General features: G+C 41.1%; 4 protein-coding genes across 8 annotated transcripts; all 4 read left to right on the top strand.

Moving 5' to 3' along the window:
- The first annotated feature begins 3,655 nt into the window (after nucleotides 1–3,655).
- Nucleotides 3,656–5,352, top strand: LOC131266197 (protein lifeguard 1-like). Its single transcript, XM_058268590.1, has 4 exons — nucleotides 3,656–3,780; nucleotides 3,973–4,208; nucleotides 4,290–4,538; nucleotides 4,613–5,352. The coding sequence occupies exons 1-4, from the start codon at nucleotides 3,774–3,776 to the stop codon at nucleotides 4,970–4,972; spliced, it is 852 nt and encodes a 283-aa protein (XP_058124573.1). The 5' UTR covers nucleotides 3,656–3,773; the 3' UTR covers nucleotides 4,973–5,352.
- Nucleotides 5,353–6,688: 1,336 nt separating this feature from the next.
- LOC131266198 (protein lifeguard 1-like) lies at nucleotides 6,689–10,247 on the top strand. Its single transcript, XM_058268591.1, has 5 exons — nucleotides 6,689–6,738; nucleotides 6,942–7,244; nucleotides 8,683–8,882; nucleotides 8,986–9,234; nucleotides 9,306–10,247. Exons 4-5 carry the CDS (start codon nucleotides 9,025–9,027, stop codon nucleotides 9,663–9,665), a joined length of 570 nt encoding a protein of 189 aa, XP_058124574.1. The 5' UTR covers nucleotides 6,689–6,738; nucleotides 6,942–7,244; nucleotides 8,683–8,882; nucleotides 8,986–9,024; the 3' UTR covers nucleotides 9,666–10,247.
- A 645-nt stretch (nucleotides 10,248–10,892) lies between these two features.
- On the top strand, nucleotides 10,893–13,811 carry LOC131266196 (protein lifeguard 1-like). The gene is made up of 5 exons (XM_058268589.1): nucleotides 10,893–10,993; nucleotides 11,906–12,043; nucleotides 12,178–12,395; nucleotides 12,521–12,769; nucleotides 12,839–13,811. The coding sequence occupies exons 1-5, from the start codon at nucleotides 10,987–10,989 to the stop codon at nucleotides 13,199–13,201; spliced, it is 975 nt and encodes a 324-aa protein (XP_058124572.1). The 5' UTR covers nucleotides 10,893–10,986; the 3' UTR covers nucleotides 13,202–13,811.
- Nucleotides 13,812–14,289: 478 nt separating this feature from the next.
- LOC131266447 (protein lifeguard 1-like) lies at nucleotides 14,290–18,902 on the top strand. 5 transcript variants are annotated; one of them, XM_058268972.1, is made up of 6 exons: nucleotides 14,292–14,394; nucleotides 14,735–14,775; nucleotides 15,227–15,368; nucleotides 15,830–16,191; nucleotides 16,273–16,521; nucleotides 17,003–18,902. In XM_058268972.1, exons 3-6 carry the CDS (start codon nucleotides 15,341–15,343, stop codon nucleotides 17,360–17,362), a joined length of 999 nt encoding a protein of 332 aa, XP_058124955.1. In that variant the 5' UTR covers nucleotides 14,292–14,394; nucleotides 14,735–14,775; nucleotides 15,227–15,340; the 3' UTR covers nucleotides 17,363–18,902. The 5 variants fall into 5 exon arrangements, with proteins under 5 accessions (XP_058124956.1, XP_058124955.1, XP_058124960.1 ...); XM_058268975.1 differs by having other exon boundaries at nucleotides 14,301–14,394; nucleotides 15,230–15,368; XM_058268973.1 differs by lacking the exon at nucleotides 14,735–14,775 and having other exon boundaries at nucleotides 14,290–14,394.
- Nucleotides 18,903–19,013: the final 111 nt, after the last annotated feature.

Raw genomic sequence — 19,013 nt, forward strand, 5'->3', positions numbered from 1 at the left:
TCATGTCTTAAAAAGCTAGTCTCGTGAACACTTTGTTGTGTATTTGCACTGTTAACTGGTAATGTTAAAATGTTGTCGACAACCGACCGCTTCCGGGGCGCTTGCCCTGGACGCTGACCGCGCTGTCCCTTGGGAAGATCCTGCGTTGTGCTTCGGGTGGTACTGATTGACCCGGAACTCTGCCACGAGCGTCCTTTCCCAATAGTCGGTGTATCTTCCCGTTCGACTTTGGCCCAGGTCGCGGCAAACAATCGTACAGCCGCACGGATGAAGTGGCGATCAATTTTCATCTTAACCGGTCGAAGGGCAAGTAGCCCAACCGGGAAATCCTGGTTATGGTGAAACAGTACGTGACCGGAGGAGTTGTGCGGCTTGAGCTGATATTCGCTGCTTCGTTTCAGCTTCATTTCCTGCCCAGCGATACTGTCCACTGCCGGCAGTCCCAGCTCATCGTCGACCGCAGCTAATGGAAGTACGCGTCCTTCATCCTCGAAGTCATCGAACTCCTCCGAGTCCTCTTCGAACCGATCTGAACGACGCAAAACGTCCACCAGGCTATGATTGCTATGTCCATCCTTTTCAACCCGGCCACTCTTCACCTTCTCCGGACGTCGTGCTTTACCTTGCTTCGAGTTTCCGGACGCCCCCAGGGAACCGATCGAATCCCCGTCCGGGTGCGGGTTGATTAATGCCGCACTCCCGTACCGCGCCGAGTAGCCTTCTACAAATGTGCGCGTCCGATTCTTTCGTCTCGGATCAAAGTCCTCAAACTCCATCCTCCGCTCCACCAGATCGGCCAGATGCGAATGGTGCCGCAAATCGAACGTGTCGTAGAAATCATTCTCTAGCTCGCTGCGTCCACCCATCCCGACACCGGTTTCCATCTGCTGTTTGGGGTTGTATGAAGCTTGGCCTGCCTCGTAGAACTCGGTTGCTGATGTCGTGTCCATCCACAGCCAGACAAAGTGTCCGTTTAGCATCTTCATGCGCTGTGCCTCGGCCATTATTAGTCGAGCAACTTTGAGATTGCAAAGTACCAACACCACGCCTTTGGTAGATCGAGAGATATAGGCTAATTTTCTAAAAAAAAAATAGATAAATTTGTTGATATTTTTATCTTCATCAAGATTCTTCCTGAAAAAAACTACTAACTTGTAAATTAAATCAAAGTTCGTTGGAAGTGTTATTATAATTGGATTCAGCGGCTTTTGACGAAGCGGAGTGCCTTTTTTGCCACTGATAAGAACGTATGTATCGACATCGCAGAGAATGTGGTATGAATGCCAATGAACCTTTAAATACGCGAAAAATGGATGTATTAAATATTATATAAAACCCGCGATAGATGCACTCTTACTTGTAAAAAGGTTGCTCTGATCGCTTCAAAAATTTCCCTAGAGGATGGCTGTAGTATTGCTTGTAATTTTGTTGATAGCTGCAATGGGACAAAAGAGAACCCGCTGGTAAAGTAAATCCAAATGATTCTGTGAGCCCCTTAGCTTACCTCATCGTGGGAATTATGAAGTGAGGCAATTCCTCCCTTCGCCCACAGGACGGGCACCTTCATCGCGTTACCAGCGAGGGCTAACGACTTTGCCGCTTGGCTGTCACCCACGATGACCATTCCGGCCAGTGGCACACCGTCGATCGAATCGCATGCCCCCGTGATGAGCTTAGAGGAAAACCGTCCATTGTCCGGAAGGTTGATGTAAATGGGCCTGAGTGGAGGTCCTTGCGGGTTCCCGAACGGTGGGCCCATATCGATGAGCGTGCGGGCCAACGTACGTCCCCATAGTTTAGCGCCACCACCCACGGCCACCGCAAAGTAAACAGCATCCGGTCGATCCGGAAAGACAGGCTGCGACCCATCGTCGAAGGAGGCCGGTGGTTGAGCCTTCAGCATTTCAGCGACCGGCGGTAGTGGTGAGGGTACTCCAGACAGCAACTCCGAATATTGGCCACCGATACCACGAACCAGCGTGGAACGTGTGCTTGTTTCATTTTTGGGCGTCCCAACCACGAACGAAATAACCAGTAAAAATATGCTGCAAACCGCTACGTGTGGGGATCCGCTCGGAGACCTCAGTTTTCGCATTATCCGGTCGAAATCCATCGCTTTCTAATCGTTGGCTTATTCCGTTACTGTTGCAGCAACACCTCCGGGGCTTTGTTTGAGGTCGAGTCAATCTAACCTTGCGGACTGTTTATGCATGTGCCAATCGTATTGTCCTGACGAATGGTAAAAAGTCTTCGTCTACGAAAGAAAAAAACACATTTTAATGAATTATCCAAATTCTATGCAAACAAATATTCCCGTACAAAAGCACCATGCCAAAAAAAGTTATAGAACATGATTTTATCACCAGATATCCTTCAATGCATCCACAAACACTCATGACCGTGATTGATTATATAATCGTTACATTGAAATCACCAGCTATCAAACCATTTCGATGTATCGATAGAGGGTTGAAAAAAGCGATGAAAATACTAACTGCTAATCTAGAATGTTCACATCTGACGCAAAAGATAAGTATCGTTGTTGGCGAAAAGTACTAATACACAAATATGTCAGTAAGTACCTAAAAGAATGTTCCTTGTCCAAACGTGTTTCATGGTAGTCACCATTGAAAACTTGTTGACATAATAGTGTCCTTCTGTAGTACTGCTTTTTTACACTCACCGATCAATGCTAGTGCCATATGCCGTCGTTAACGTTGGTTTCATAATTTATCCACTTTTGCTGGCGTTTTATGTCGCTGTAGTCAATGTGGTTTTGCACTATTGCTTTTTCAACTAGTGCGGAATGGCAGAGAATACAAATCAAACTCACTTTCGGAAGGAGTTTTTTTTTCTAGTTGCTTGAACTTATCAGCAGGACGTGAGATGGAGGGGTTGGGATGGATTCTTTTTTCGGTCTAGGAGAAACCCTCCGCTCCTGCAAATCCTCTACCGAAGAAGAGGCTGCAGCTCCTGCTGAGTTCACCGATGGCACGTAAATAACTCTTGCTTTTACAGCTTCCTACTTCAAAACAATGTCTTCATCTTGGCGAGGCTCCAGGTTGTGCGCATGTGCGAGGCAATGTTTTCATGTTGCTCAGCCCAGAGAAAAAGGATAATACACATCAGGCATTTACTCGCTAGGACTTCTCACTGGATCCGGGGGAGCTGCAAAGAGTGTTTGAAAGATATTCAAAGGAGTTGATCTAAAATATATGATAGAAATTGTTAGTAATCTTTGAGGGTAAAAGCGGGCTCCACTGGTGCTTGAAGTTTTAAAAAAATTGTCGTTCGGGTTTAGTTGACCTTTTGGATTCTTTTTCACTTACTTCCCGATTTTGAATTGAAATTATTGTAATACATACTTTTCAATCCCCGTCGGATTCTTAATATATTTTCATACAAATGTGCGTTTTTTCGAGGAACTTCAATTAAACTCAATACAAAAATTGTCATTAATTCGGTTAAAATGGAAAAATACCTAACATCGTGTGAATAAAGAACGTTTAAATTAATCATTCATTATAATGATTAAAATTTGCCTATTTAACGAAACTAAACGAACTTCAAAATTTTTAAACATAATGCCATAATTTATGTATCTATTCACCTTGGTCTATGGTTATGGCGTGTTGCCATACTTTTTTTTACATATGTCAGTACAGCAAAACCTGTTCAGAGCTTCGCTGAATGATATCTACGCAATAAAATCGAAAATAATTCTTCATATTTGTTTTTAATTAAAGGGAAAACTTTACCTGTTCCATAGCAGAATGCAAGGTAATAACATGAAATCAAAGTGTACCGCAATGATCGTGAAAACCACTACAAAGTGTACCAAAAGACGGCGACGGTCCTGTAGCCTGGAGCAGATGCTGACGCATCGGGGAATGTCCAAAAAAAATCAATTATCCCCGGTGTCAGCCTAATTCTTCAATCTGCTAATGTCTTGTTCTGTGTATGCATTTTCAGGTGATCAACAACAATTCTTTAGCGGACAATCGTACCCGCAACAACCAGGATACAATGTGGGCTTTGCTCCACAACCCGCCGTCGCTCCGGGTTTTCACCCAAGTGCGTTCGCTCCGTCACCGGAGGCCGCAGGATATGCCCCTTACGATGCCGAATCGACAACTGCTAAAGGCTTCGACTTCAGTGATCAATCCATAAGACGAGGCTTCATAAAAAAAGTTTACTCCATTTTGACCGTACGTATAGCTAGCAGCATACACTTGAAACCGATTGTTTCCTTATCATCTTTTACTGTTTATATGTTTGCTATATTATAGGTACAGCTGGCAATAACGTTTACTTTTGTCACTGTCGTCATGCTCCACAAGCCAACGAGGCGTGTGGTGCAAGAAAGTGTACCTCTATTTTGGATTGCATTCATCGTTATGTTCGTAGCGCTCATCGGCATCTCCTGCTGTGGGGAAATGCGGCGTAAAGCACCAATGAACTTTATACTGTTGGGCCTCTTTACTTTAGCCGAATCGTTCCTGGTTGCCGTGGTCTCTGCACAATACGATGCAGATGTGGTAAGTGATAATTTGTGTGTTAAAAGATTTACCGTTTGTCTTATAAACGTTCTTTAAATTACTTATACTTTTAGGTGATGATTGCACTTGGCATAACTGCTGTGATTTGTCTTGGGTTGACACTGTTCGCTTTCCAGACAAAGTATGACTTTACGATGATGGGTGGTTTCTTGTTCTGTGTCGTACTGGTGTTTTTCATGTTCGGGTTGATTGCTATCTTTTTTGAAGGAACAGTAATTACGCTAATTTATTCCGCACTCGGAGCATTGATTTTCTCCATGTACTTGGTCTACGATACGCAGATCATGCTCGGTGGAGAACACAAGTACTCAATCAGCCCAGAAGAGTACGTGTTTGCCGCGCTGAGCTTGTATCTTGATGTTATCAACATTTTTTTGCATATTCTTCGTATTGTTGCTGTATCGAGACGTTAAGCTACCGATGAAATGTATGTTCTTTTTGAATGGCATGATGTTTCAACGAAACGTGTCTAATGCGAGATTGTCATCGATTGAATGTCCGATCTGGTTCAAAAGTTCTAAAGAATCGAGATTTATCAGAATAATTTAAACGATATTAATGTCTCTACTAAAACACTCCGATATCGTCAGGTGCGAACACATTAGAAAGCATGTTTTTCTTACAATTGTATTCAGTGATAAATCTGTTATATGAGGTCATCATGATAGCTGGGGCGGAAACGACAGTACCTGTCAGTTCTCTCGACACTGTCCCATACAAAAGATAAACAACACTTTGGAATAGCGAAAAAATGACAAGAAGCGCCGTTTCGTTTCCGCGCAGACTCTCGACGCGTAAGGCTGGTGTCATTGCTTTACCGCACGATGTTTTGTCGGACGACAGGTCCACCAATTTTCCTGTAATTTTTCAATTTCTAAGGCGATTAAATGAATTTTATTATTTTTCTTAGATGAAAGCCACAACTCCGAGATTATAACGTCCAACTTTGTTGACAGATAAAATCGGATGCGTCCATCCGATAAAATCAAATGATTTTGATTTTGTCGTGCGGAGAAATCGTGCGAACCTTGCAGCTGTCAAATCCCATACATTTTCGCCTGTCGAAAGATCGTGCGGTAAAGCACTGACACCAGCCTAAGTGGCGTTGATTTGGATCGTCGAGAAGATATCGACACGGCCAGCCAATGTTAGTCACATTTTGTATACGACAGCGTCGAGAAAACTGACAAATACCGTCCGTGTTCCGTACCAGTAATCATGATGACCTCAATAATTTCTTTAAATGATAGTCATAACTAGTTTACCTCAACTAGATGCCAATGTGAATTTGATAATGTATTTGGACATAGCAGTCTAGCTTCTTCTAAAGGCGTCTCTAAATCTCAAGTCAAATATTAATTCAGTTTTGAATAAAGTCTAATTTTCCGACAATGCGCCCATAACAACGAAAACGAATGCGATATTTAAAAAAAACAGCTGGATTTGATTCGTAGAATAATGTTTATACAACATTTTTAACGAAGTATACATGTAGTATTTGTCGTAACCAACGTTCATTTTACGCTGTATGAACGAACCATGGTCTATATTCTCGGCAGAGAAACTTACTGTTTAATGTGGTAAACAAAAATAAAAATATGCAAACTATTTCAAAATTTTATTCCATTTTTTTAATACTTATTCTAATGCATTATCACTGAGCAGGAATTGAAGAAAACTAATTTTACTTCCCAGTTTCCAATAATACTGGCAATTACATCCATGATTACCTCATAACATTTAAGACACCATGCTTTTCTACCAAAGCAAAACGCAACCACCAAACACCATAAGGTATAACCACTGTGTTTTGCAAACAATGTTGGCTGAATCATAAAAATAATACTAAATTTAAACTGAACAAAAAGTATTGTTGCCTAGAAATCCGAAAACCGTTCACTTAATGTGTACCGTAACGTTAGTTTTGTCTGTTAACCGGTTGACCAAGGTATTCATGAAAAACTAAGTGCAACAATTGTTACATGCCAATCGGTTAAAGGGCATTTGCAAAATTCATCGTCAGGAGCTACTCACCGGTTATTTGGTTAATTTGTTTTGAATACGCTTCGTAATATACCGAACATCACTCAAATATTTGTTCGACTTCAGTGCAATACGAAACGCGGTCTCAAGAGCAGCAGGAGAGGCAACCAACATTTAGTTTCAACATTATGATAAGGTGCTAGCATTAGCAATAGCTGCAAGCTTTTGATTATCACGTAAAAAAGGAATGCCCGCAAAGAAGACGTAGTTTGTAATCTTCATGAGTTTTTCGTTTGTTTTTCTGCTCCTATCGAGTCGAATGAGGGGTGTTCATGTTTGCGTGCAAAGATTAATGAGTCTACAATTTACAATTACAATTGGTTTCTGATATCCTTATAGATTCAAATCAGCCCTCTACGACTACTACAGTGTAGGATATGCGCTACAGTCCAACTATCGCAATCCGGAAACCCACAACCCGGTTTCACACCGATTCTTCTTTCTCGGAAGGATCCGGCATAATTCGGCTTCGCCCGGGTCATAGCACTGCTCCTGTATCACCGGCCGACCCAGCTATGATTTTTAATCGTCAGATTGCGCTTGGCGTCATGATTTTGATACTGATCTCGATGGTTTACCGCGGCAGTGTGCGTCGGAAGGCTCCGATGGACTTGTGTGTGAGCCAGGATCAGCCGTGAGGAGGTATGTATTCTATATGGGAGCATCAGGAAGGGAAACTGCCATCGTATTGAAAGTGTAAGCCACGAATAAGAATAAGAATATAACGGGAGGAAAGTTTGTGCAAGGGCCTATGGGTTCCAAACATCATTTAAAACTACTTTGTCGCTAAATTCGGATCCAGTAGCATGAAATATTTGCTACGAATAGGTTTCCAATGATAACTTTGATGTGTTGAAGAAGTTGAGACTTGTCCGCTCAGTTTATAATTATTAAAAGACATTTTCAATGAATAGATATATGCCTATTTGCATTGTGTACATGCCGATTTCTTAAATTTGGCGGAAGGTATGGTGTTTTTTTGCGCGAATACGCAATCAACGAAACATAGTATGTACATCAAATCGAACCATGAATCAACGTACGCAGAACTTTTTCGTTCTGAGAGGCAACACGAATGATATTTCTATGTGGTGACACAGTTTGCCTTTCAAACGAAGTGGCACTTTACCGTGATGGGAGGCGTTCTGTTCATTGCCGTGCCGATTCTAACTGCTTGCGATCTTCATCCAGGACAAACATGAAGCTGATGAACGTTTCAGCTGAAGCCACGATATTCTTCATCGGTATTGTGTATGACACCCAGCTGATGATTGGGGATGAGTACAAGTACTCAGTCGGTTCGGAGGAGTACATCTTTGCCGCATTGAATTTCCAATCTAATCTTTGCTGATCTGCTTCGGTCCATGTGCATGATGGCATCTATGGGCAACAAATTCCTAATGCCGCACCAGACTCAACCCCAGTGTGCAAATTCATTGTTCTTTCTCGTTCTGTCTAATTGACAATTGTTAACAACGAAATGAGATAGCATGACGATTTTGCAGGCTGTTAACATAATATACCATATTTATATAACGAAACGTACGGATATACTAAATGCAGTTAAAATATTTAAACAAGATCCCATAATTGATGATCTATTCACCTTTATTATGGCAACATTATTTTTTCCATCGCATTTGTCAGTACAGCGAAAGCTGTTACGAGTGTACGATATCTACACAGGGAAATCGAAAATTTGTAATCTTATTTGATCTCAATTAAAGGAGCAAGTTCATCAAGTTTCAGAGCACAATGCAAGGTGATAATTTGAAATTAAAATATAACGAAATGCTTCGTAACAGACAAAGTGTATCAAAAGCCGGTCTCCGTTCTGTATGATTGAGTCTGAAGCTGACGCATTATTGAATATTCTAAAAATATATAAATATCGCTAGCCACAGCCTGCTATTTCAATCTGCTAAATTCTTCTTTCTTGTTGCGCGGCGTTCACGCGAAGACACACCACGGTAATAAACACCGTGGATCAATCAAGAATGATCTAGCCGTCGTAACATTTAAAAAATATATATAATTTGCTAAAATCTACTAACATCCATTATTGTGTTCAAATTTGTAGATGATAAACCGCAACAACCGGAGTGCAAAGCTCCGCAACCAGCCATCGCTGTTGGATTTCATCCAAATGTGTTCGCTCAAGCGCCGAAGGCTCCTGGATGTGCCCCTTACGATCCAGAATCGGCAACGGTTAAAGGCTTCGACTTCAGTGATCAATCCATAAGACGAGGTTTCATTAAAAAAGTCTACTCCATTTTGACGGTACGTATAAACGTGCCAAGTTTCGCTGGGTACGAAGAAGAATATCACTATAGTTATTTACATCATTTAATCAACCATATACGTGAACATCACTATATTATAGGTACAACTGGCAATAACGTTTACTTTTGTGTCTGCTGTCATGCTCCACGAGCCAACGAAAGGTGTGGTGCAAAGAAGCGCACCTCTATTTTGGCTTGCATTCATCGTCATGTTCATATCGATCATCTGTATCTCCTGCTGCGGGGAGATGAGGCGTAAAGCACCTATGAACTTTATACTGTTGGGCCTCTTTACTTTAGCCGAATCGTTCCTGGTTGCCGTAGTCACTGCACAATACAATGCTGATGAGGTAAGTGAACATGTTAATGGTAGTAAATTTCCACTGGTTTTTAACATTCTTTTTAATACTTATACTTTTAGGTGATGCTCGCACTTGGCATAACCGCTGCGATTTGTCTAGGGTTGACGCTATTCGCTTTTCAGACAAAGTATGACTTCACGATGATGGGTGGTTTTCTGTTCTGTGTCGTACTGGTGTTTTTCTTGTTTGGGTTGATTTCTATCTTTTTTGAAGGAAAAGTTATTACGCTAATTTATTCCGCACTTGGAGCATTGATATTCTCGATGTTCTTAGTCTACGATACGCAGATCATGCTTGATGGAAAACACAAGTTTTCAATCAGCCCAGAAGAGTACGTGTTTGCCGCGTTGAACTTGTATCTTGATGTTATTAATCTTTTTTTGCACATTCTTCGCTTCATTGGTGCTTCGAAACGTTAACCTGCCCATAAAATGTATGTTCGTTTTAAACGACCTAATATTTCATCAAAATATGTCTTATGCAGGATTGTCATCGATTTAAATGTCCGATCTAGATCAAAATGTCGAATGTAGCGAAATCCATCAAAATGTGTCTACTACAAATATTCGATATCATCAGGTACGAACACATAGGAACGCATGTTTTTCTTTCGGTTTCAGTGAAAAACTCTGTTAATACCTCATTCAGCATTTATAACTTTTTCTAGTCAAACTTATAAACAGAAGATGCCTTTAAACAATAGTCATAACTAAATTACCTCAACCTCAATGCCAACGTCAAGTTGATATGGTATTTGGACACTTCTGTGTGGCTTTGAATCTGTTCTAAAAGTATCTCTAGTATACAGTTGAAAACAGTTCAATTGTTGAACAACACATTCATAACAACGAAAATCATTTTTAACGAAATTACTAACGTTTTTGTACCGTAGGTTAGGGTATTTTTATACGGTCGAACGAATGAACGAATTATGATCTATATCGTCGGTAGCGAAACTTAATTGTTTAATTTGGTAATCGAAAATAAAAATATGCAAATGATTTCAACATTTTGTTTTATTCATTTATTCGTTCCTTAACACTGAGGACAAGTTGAAGACAATTATTCTTACTTCTCACTTTGCACACATATATTCCCTACACCAATAAAGTCAGATTAAAACAGAAACAAAAGCCTTATTTTAAAAAAGAAGAAGGATTGCTCTTTGCACTGTCCTTTTCATATTGATACACATTTCTATACGATACGAATTTTGGTTTCCGAGATATTCAGCCTCAGCACGAACTTAAGTGGAATTAATCCGGTAGAATCGATATACCAATTTTCATCATTCCAGCTGTGTACTGACTTTATTGATGTAGTGTATATGCATCAATAATTTAGTCCTTCGTTTAACGACATATGTTCCTAAAGAATTGAGTTTATCATGAAATAACGACGCGAACTGTCAGCTTTCTCGACACGAGCTGTCAAAACCCCATACTAAAAATAAACAACCAATGAAAAAATTACTAACAGCGACGAGAAGTCATCGACGCTTGCCTAAAACTGCTACAAAACACTAAAAGCGATAACCGTTTGTTTAAACATGATCCCAAAATTGATAATCTATTCACCTTTATTATGGTTATGGCATAATTATTTGTTTTCATCACATCTGTCATTACAGCAAAACCGGTCCAGAACGAAAAACAGGTCAATCTGCGCAGGAAAAGTTATTCTAGGACTCACCTTATCTGTTCTTAATTAAAGGAAAAACTTCATCTAGTACAGACCACGATGCAAGGTAATAGTTTGAAATCATAATATAACGAAAAGCATCGTGATAGGTCATACAAAGTGTGCCAAAAGTCGCCACCATGCTGTGTGCTACGATGGCGCATTGGGGAATATTCTAAAAATAAATAAATATCGCCGGACACAGTCTGCTTTTTCAATCTGTTTAATTCTTGTTGCCCATGGCCCAACGGTAGCGCGAAGACAGATCACATCAGAGGTCCTGGGTTCTAATCTCGAGTACGGCATTCTTCCCCAGGATTACGTACGGTTGCCCATGGATCTGCAATACATCCCTGTAGCACGTACTCCCCTCGAAACAAAGTCCCATAACAGGTTTTCGTTCGTACTGTGGAAGCGAGTTTATTGCTCAATCTTTTTGAATCTACACAGTTCAAACGTTTTTAACGTAAGTTCGACGTCTTTAACGTTCGATGAAAGCGTGCGATAAGACCGTTAGCTTCGGGGTCCCACGAAAAGACCCACGCAATCGCGTCAGTTCTGTGAATAAGATTCAAATTGATGTCCTTTAACCGTTTGGTTGTTTCGAGAAATCGAGGAAACCAACATCCACAAAAAGTCTTTGCCACTGTGAACAGCTTCTGGCCAACGATTGCGCCACTTGATCGTCATTAACAGGTACCGATTCCGATTCGATCCACTACCGAGGAAGTGGTCCTACCAGATCGATATGATCATGCCGGAAACGACTTTTGGAAAGATCGAATTCGCCAATTGCCGCAGGTGTATGGCGATGGCTCTTTGTTCGCCGACTGAAAACTGAACCTCTTAGTTCACCTGTAGCAGCTAGATCGAAACGTTTCTACTCAAAAGGATACGCCTCAGTACAAATAAAAAAAAATAGAACACCGTTTATTGTCTTTAAATCTGCTAACATTCTTTTCTGTGTACAATTTATCAGGTGATAAACCACTGTCCCCGCAACAACCGGAATACAACGAGAGCGTAGCTTCGCCACTCACCATCGCTCCGCAACCCGCCGTTACGCCAGGATTTCATCCAAGTGTCTTCACTCCGGCGCCGGAGGCACTCTCCCCCGGTATTAGGAATGGCAGTTCTATTATATGCCGTGGTTCGGTCACGGCCACAAAAGTTTCTCAGAAAGGGCTTAGTTCTCTTAGGGGACCTTTTCGTACAATTAAATTAATAACCTTTTATTTATTTTTTTTTCAGGTGATAAACCACAGTGCCCGCAACAACTGGAATGCAAAGAAGGCTTCGCTTCGCAACCCCTCGTTGCTCCGGGATTTCATCCAAGTGTCTTCGCACCGCCACCAGAAGCAGCTGAAGGTGTCCCTTACGATGCCGAATCGGCAACTGTTAAAGGCTTCGACTTTAGTGATCAATCCATAAGACGAGGTTTTATCAAGAAAGTGTACTCCATTTTGACCGTACGTTAGATTCAAAGACCATTCACTATAGTTATACTACAATTTAAGCAAGCAGCAAACACTTGTAACCTATTGTTTCTTTATCAACTTTTAAAATTTAATTTTTTTTGTTTGTTATTTAATAGGTACAACTGGCGATAACGTTTTCTTTTGTTGCCGCCGTCATGTTTCATGAGCCAACGAGGCGTCTGGTGCATAGAGATACACCTCTGTTCTGGGTTGCATTCATCGGCATGTTCGTATCGATCATCTGCATCTCCTGCTGCGGGGAGATGCGGCGTAAAGCACCAATGAACCTGATACTGTTGGGCATCTTTACTTTAGCCGAATCGTTCCTGGTTGCCGTAGTCACTGCACAATACGAAGCAACAGAAGTAAGTGATCATTTTTATGTTAGAAGAACTTCTGCTCGTCTGAAACATTTTAATTACTTATTTTTTTAGGTGATGCTCGCGCTTGGCATAACGGCTGCAATTTGTCTAGGATTGACGCTATTCGCTTTTCAGACAAAGTATGACTTCACGATGATGGGTGGTTTTCTGTTCTGTGTCGTACTGGTGTTTTTCTTGTTCGGACTGATTGCTATATTTGTCAAAGTGAAAATAATTTCGCTTATTTACTCCGCACTTGGAGCATTGGTATTCTCAATGTTCTTAGTCTACGATACGCAGGTCATGCTTGGTGGAGAACATAAGTTTTCAATCAGCCCAGAAGAGTACGTGTTTGCCGCGCTAAGCGTGTATCTTGATATTATCAACATTTTTTTACATATTCTTCGCTTTATTGCTGCTTCGAGACGTGCATAACCTACTAATGGTATGTCCGTTTTGAACCACTCAATATTCCAACAAAATGTGTCTTATGTAGGATTGTCATCGATTTAATGTCCGATCTAGATCGAAAGGTGAAATTGATCGAGATCCATCAGAAAGCTTGAACGCGAGAAACAAAACGATATTAATGTGTCCACGACAACATTTCGATATCATCAAGTGCGAACACATCGGATCGGATGCGTTTCCTTCGACTGTTTTGAACTGTATTCAGTGAAAACTCTGTTACTACCTCATTCAGCATTTATTATGTTTTCTGGTCAAACTTTTGAACTTATGAATCTTTAACTAATCTTAACAGTCTTAACTAGTTTAGTTTCCAAACATGTACTTATACACTGACATCAATAATTTAATCCTTCGTTTGGCGACTCCTGTTCTTACCTTTATTTCTTAAGCCACTTCCTCATAGTGTTTAATAAACCTAAATTTCAATTAGTTATTCAGGGAGTTATCCACGGAGGGCTGACTGCTCACGTGCATAAAGCGACAACGTCTAGTACGAGTATGACGGGCGGCCATGAACTATAAACGGTCGTTACGCCAACGAGAAGATGTATTCAGAATGTTTGCTGAATCGCGCAAATATAATTACATTTAAACTGAACAAAAACCACCAAACTCTTTAAAAATCGGAAAAAACCGTGCCTACGAAAAGAAATTATGTGAATCACTCTGATCATCACTCTGATGGAACCTACGAACAAAGCATAAAATCACGGGCGAAAGGAAAGGAATGGAAATTATCGTGCGGTTGCTCTGTAGCGGGTTATGCAAAATGCTTCGTGGTAGGTTCCATCAGAGCTCTGTTCATAACCATGATCAAAACTCTGGTAAATTTCGTTTGTTAGGCCTAACGTCAGTTTTGATTGCTAACCGGTTGGCCAAGATGCTTATGAAAAGCTAAGCGCAACAAAGATACGTAATGTGTGCCAATCGGTTGAAGGGTATTTATAAAATGCATGTTAAGGCATGTCGACCGGTTATTTTGTTATTTTGTTTTGTATATGCTTCGGTATATTACACCGCACGAACATTTGTACGGATTCAGTGCAATTCGAAACGCGATCACGAGAACAGCTTCGTTTAAAAAGATTTCACTCGCGAGTGTTTCAAGAAAAAGCCCAAAAAACGAAACGGAATTTTAGCCTCAACATTTTGATAAGGTAATACTGCATGCTAGCAATAAAAACCAGCTACCAGCATTTGGTTATCTCTAAAACAGGAACACCCGCAAAGAAGACGTAGTTAGTTAGTAGTGACCATGAGTCATACCGCCAATCGATGAGTTTTCCATTTGTCTTTTTTTTCTACTACCATCGTGTCGAATGAGGTGTTTTCATTTTTGCACTGCGCTAGTATGCGGTACTGACCGTAACAACGCTTCGCATTTAGCCTTTTCAGGCGTTGGTGGTGTGATGCAGGTTTTGCACCGTGAAGCTCGTTTTATTTTTTCGAGTGTCGGATACTAGAGCGTTTGTTTCCTTCTCTATTTCATCATTACAGATTATCTGTGCATATCGCGTGAACTAGAAAGATAATGCAAGGTAAGTACGGAAGGTACATTTGCTCGTTATCAATACTGATATCCTGTGTGTGTGGATATATGAAGCTTTGCCTTGAAATTAATTGGAAAAAAGTATCGTAAAGCGTAAAGTAATTTTTTTTCGCCAACAAAGCAACGGAAGAAAAAGATAGATTCCAAGAAGTGCAACAGATGTTCTAGATAAGGTATCTTCGAAAGCTCTAGAATCTTCGCCATACATTTGCACCCTTCCGTGATTCACCGTATCACCGCAGAATCAGAAGGGTTGTGAAATGATGAACCCCAAAAGATAAAATTTTGTTGACATTCTACATTGATACGCGGTCTCCGATGACCAACAGCGGACGCGCATTCAGTTTTCGTGGACATTACAGCGAATATCAGATAGTAGAAAAAGTAAACCGCGGGATGCAGCTTCAATTTTATGTTGTGTTTTTCTTCGTTTTCGTTAGCAGGTGGTTGTGTTTGAAACAGCTACACTCTCCACCGGCCGAAGCAACAGCGTGTATCTGCATCTGAACCGAACGTTTTCGTTCCTTGCTCCGTTCTACCAGGGTCCGCAAAAAATGGCTTATCAAGGAGGATATTACCAAGGTTTTTTTTTAAAAGTTTTAATACATTTGCATGAATTCGATTGGCCTTTACAAGTACTAACAAGCTTAATTTTTATCTCAACTTTATCTTTATGTCCATGGATCATGGTGACCGGGACATTCTCCGCAACCTTGTCTGATAACACTATGAATCGATACGCGACATTGAGCTCAATATATTTACAAACATATATTTGTGAAACTTTGGTTTTTCATGAGGGCTTAATTAGTTGCAATATATTGTGAAATTGGAATATTTATTTGAGCAGAAGGTTGTTTGATGATCCAATTAGTAACATAACCTAACGACTTTACACGAAACACGCAATCGATTTACACTTGCATGTAATACGTAAACACGTTTTTAAACCATATGGTAAAGTAGAAGAGAACTGGAAGAGATTAATGTGTCTTCGGCATGGTATCTAATTTCAATTGTTCTTTTTTCGGATATCCACTTAGATCCTAATCAACCCTACTACGGTGGAGGATATCCGCCGCAGCCCGGCTATAACCCGAACTATCCGCCGCAACAGCCCGGCGGTTATCCACCACAGCCTGGTTATCCACAGTCTGGCTACCCACAGCCCGGTTATCCGCAACCTGGTTACCCGCAACCCGGTTACCCACAAGATCCATCTTACCCGGGAGGATTCAACCCCGGCTATCCGCCACAACCAGGCTTCGCCCAACCAGCGCCACCGAACATGCCGACCGCATACGGTACCGGGTACGATCCCGAAACGGGCAGTGTGAAAGGGTTCGAGTTTAATGATCAATCCATTCGCCGCGGATTCATACGCAAGGTGTATTCCATTCTCACGGTACGTAGCACGATCCCATAAGTTGGGCTTTAACCCGTTGGCATGACAAAAAAAACTAACACTACCATTCGTATCTTCTAGGCACAACTGTTGATAACGCTTGGTTTTATAGCACTGTTTCTGTACCACCGACCGACCCAGCTATGGGTTCAAAACCATCAGGAAATGTTCTGGATTGCACTGGGCGTAATGATCGTGACACTGATCTCGATGGCTTGCTGTGGCAGTGTGCGCCGGAAGGCTCCGATGAACTTCATTTTCCTCACACTTTTCACACTTGCGCAAGCATTTCTGCTTGGTGTGTCGTCGGCCAGGTTCAGCCGTGAGGAGGTATGTATACTATATAGGAGCATCAGGAAGGGAAAATGCCATGGTGATGGTAGTGTAAGCCACCAGGATTAAATGGAAACGAAGATAAGATATAACGGGGGCAAGGGCCACTGCACTCCTCCTGGTTTGGGTTGCACCCATCGGTTAAAACCACTCTGTCCCAAACTTCGGATCCGGTAGCATAAAATATTTGCCACGAATAGGTTTTCAATGATAACTTTGATATGTTGAAGAAGTTGAGACTTGTCCGCTCAGTTTCTCATTACTGAAAGACATTTTCAATTAATAGAATAGGCTTATTTGCAGTGTATGCATGCCGATTTGTTAAATTTGGCGGAAGATACGGTATTGTTTTTTGCGAATAGGCAATCAACGAAACAGAGTACATCAAATCGAACCATGATTCAACGTACGCGGATCTATCGTCCTACTTGGACTTGTGCAAATGTATTAATGAATTTTTATGTAATGACTCTTCCAGGTAATGTTAGCGGTTGGCATAACAGCGGCCGTGTGTCTCGGACTGACACTGTTTGCCTTCCAAACGAAATGGGACTTTACCGTGATGGGCGGCGTTCTGTTCGTTGCCGTGCTGATTCTGATGCTGTTCGGACTGCTTGCTATCTTCATCCCGGGAAAAACCATGACGCTGGTGTACGCGTCGGCCGGTGCCCTGATATTCTCCATCTATCTCGTGTACGACACCCAGCTGATGATTGGTGGCGAGCACAAGTACTCGATCAGCCCGGAGGAGTACATCTTTGCCGCGTTGAATCTGTACCTGGACATCGTGAACATTTTCCTGTACATTCTCACCATCATTGGTGCGACGCGGGATTAAGTGAGTTTGTTTATACTTTTATTTCCGCCCACACGGACTGTTTGCGCCGTCATGCATTCCTAACGAACCAAGAGTACTAATGGTCCCGGTTACAAAGGGAAAATAAGAATGTTAACCTACCTATCTGAATCTAAGCCCTGTAATAGTTTTCTGTCATTGTTTGTCGACTGGAAATAATCATCCTATCGAACAATCAAGCTTGTTGTAAAATCTAGTTTAGTTGAGAGTTACAAAAACAAATTTTGACCATACGAGAGCTTGGAGTGGTTTGTTATTGGTAAACTTATCCCCAATAGAGGCTATTACGAAGAACGAATCTCAGACGATGGTTCTTTCTTCTTTTTTTATGTAAGCCGTCGCCAACATGTCTTAAATGGACAGATTTTGTCTTACTTCGAATGTTGCCTCTACGTCGATACAAACAATCCTTGATGTCATCAAATAAAAATCCAATGATACAAAAATAATAAATTTTTATGTGGACTACCCCAGACAGCTTTGAACTTACCTTTAGCGATTTGTTTCGGTCCATCTATATGATGGCTTATGAAGGCTACGAGTTCCTATTGCCGCGCTACCACCGACACAACGTACTATATTTTTACGATGATACAGAACGGTTTGTACAACACAACCTAATTAAAGTATTATCAAATGACTTAAACATCCACAGAACACAAAACACAGTTAAACAAATAGACCTCTTTTTTTCTGGTCCAAATCAGAAATATCCTGCTAAAATATTGAAAGAGTACTACAGCTTGCTTTACTTATGATACCGGCTATGAAAGCTTTCATTTTGTGATATGATTTTTATAACTTGAAACACGACCACATCGATCAGAATCGACGAAGAGGAAAGAATGTGAACCTTTTTTTGGTTTTGTTTTTTTTTAATGCATTCGTTAACCGTTTTGCAAAGTCTAATACCAAATATTTTACAATATATAAGAATCAACCAATTTAATGTTTGCTTTACAAGCACCAGCTTCACGTCTGGCGTCAAGTCTGGCAGTGAGGCATCGGACTCATAAAAAGTATATAACACGAAGATGGGTCAACTTTCAGGCTCTTAAAAACTATACCAAAAAAATATTCAAATTGTGACCTGCCGTCGCAAACTCGAGGCGACACTATTATTGCGCTGTGCAACAGCTGAATGCGCCGAAACGAAAATAACAGCCAATCTGTTCTGTAGTTGCCATTATAAATAAGTGTCGGCAGACACCGAGCAGGTCGTGCAAACTAGCGACCCTCACTACAAGTGTATATAAGGTTCTAACATTGGTTACATCAATAATATTTAACAACAAGCGCGTGCGGTGCTTCAAGGGAGCTGTTGAATAAATCAACCTACAATATGTAATAAGTAGCTTTGCAATGTGTTTTGGAATTGGGGATATTTTTTAGCTAGTCCGATGACAATAGAGAAACCACTCGATGATCAAATGATTAATTGAAACTCTTCGACCAGCGGTATACGTTTGATGAATTTATCATGTCCAACTATAACCTTTGCAATTTACAATTCAGTAATAAACACTCCTCTAACGATAGGCAATCGGGCAAAGGTGTCAAAGTAAATATTATATTACACATCCGAAAGCATTTTGATTCCTTCAGTCTAAATGATACCGGGGTAGAATTTTTT

Source organism: Anopheles coustani, chromosome 2, assembly GCF_943734705.1.
Source record: "Anopheles coustani chromosome 2, idAnoCousDA_361_x.2, whole genome shotgun sequence".
In the NCBI taxonomy this organism is placed as follows: domain Eukaryota; kingdom Metazoa; phylum Arthropoda; class Insecta; order Diptera; family Culicidae; genus Anopheles; species Anopheles coustani.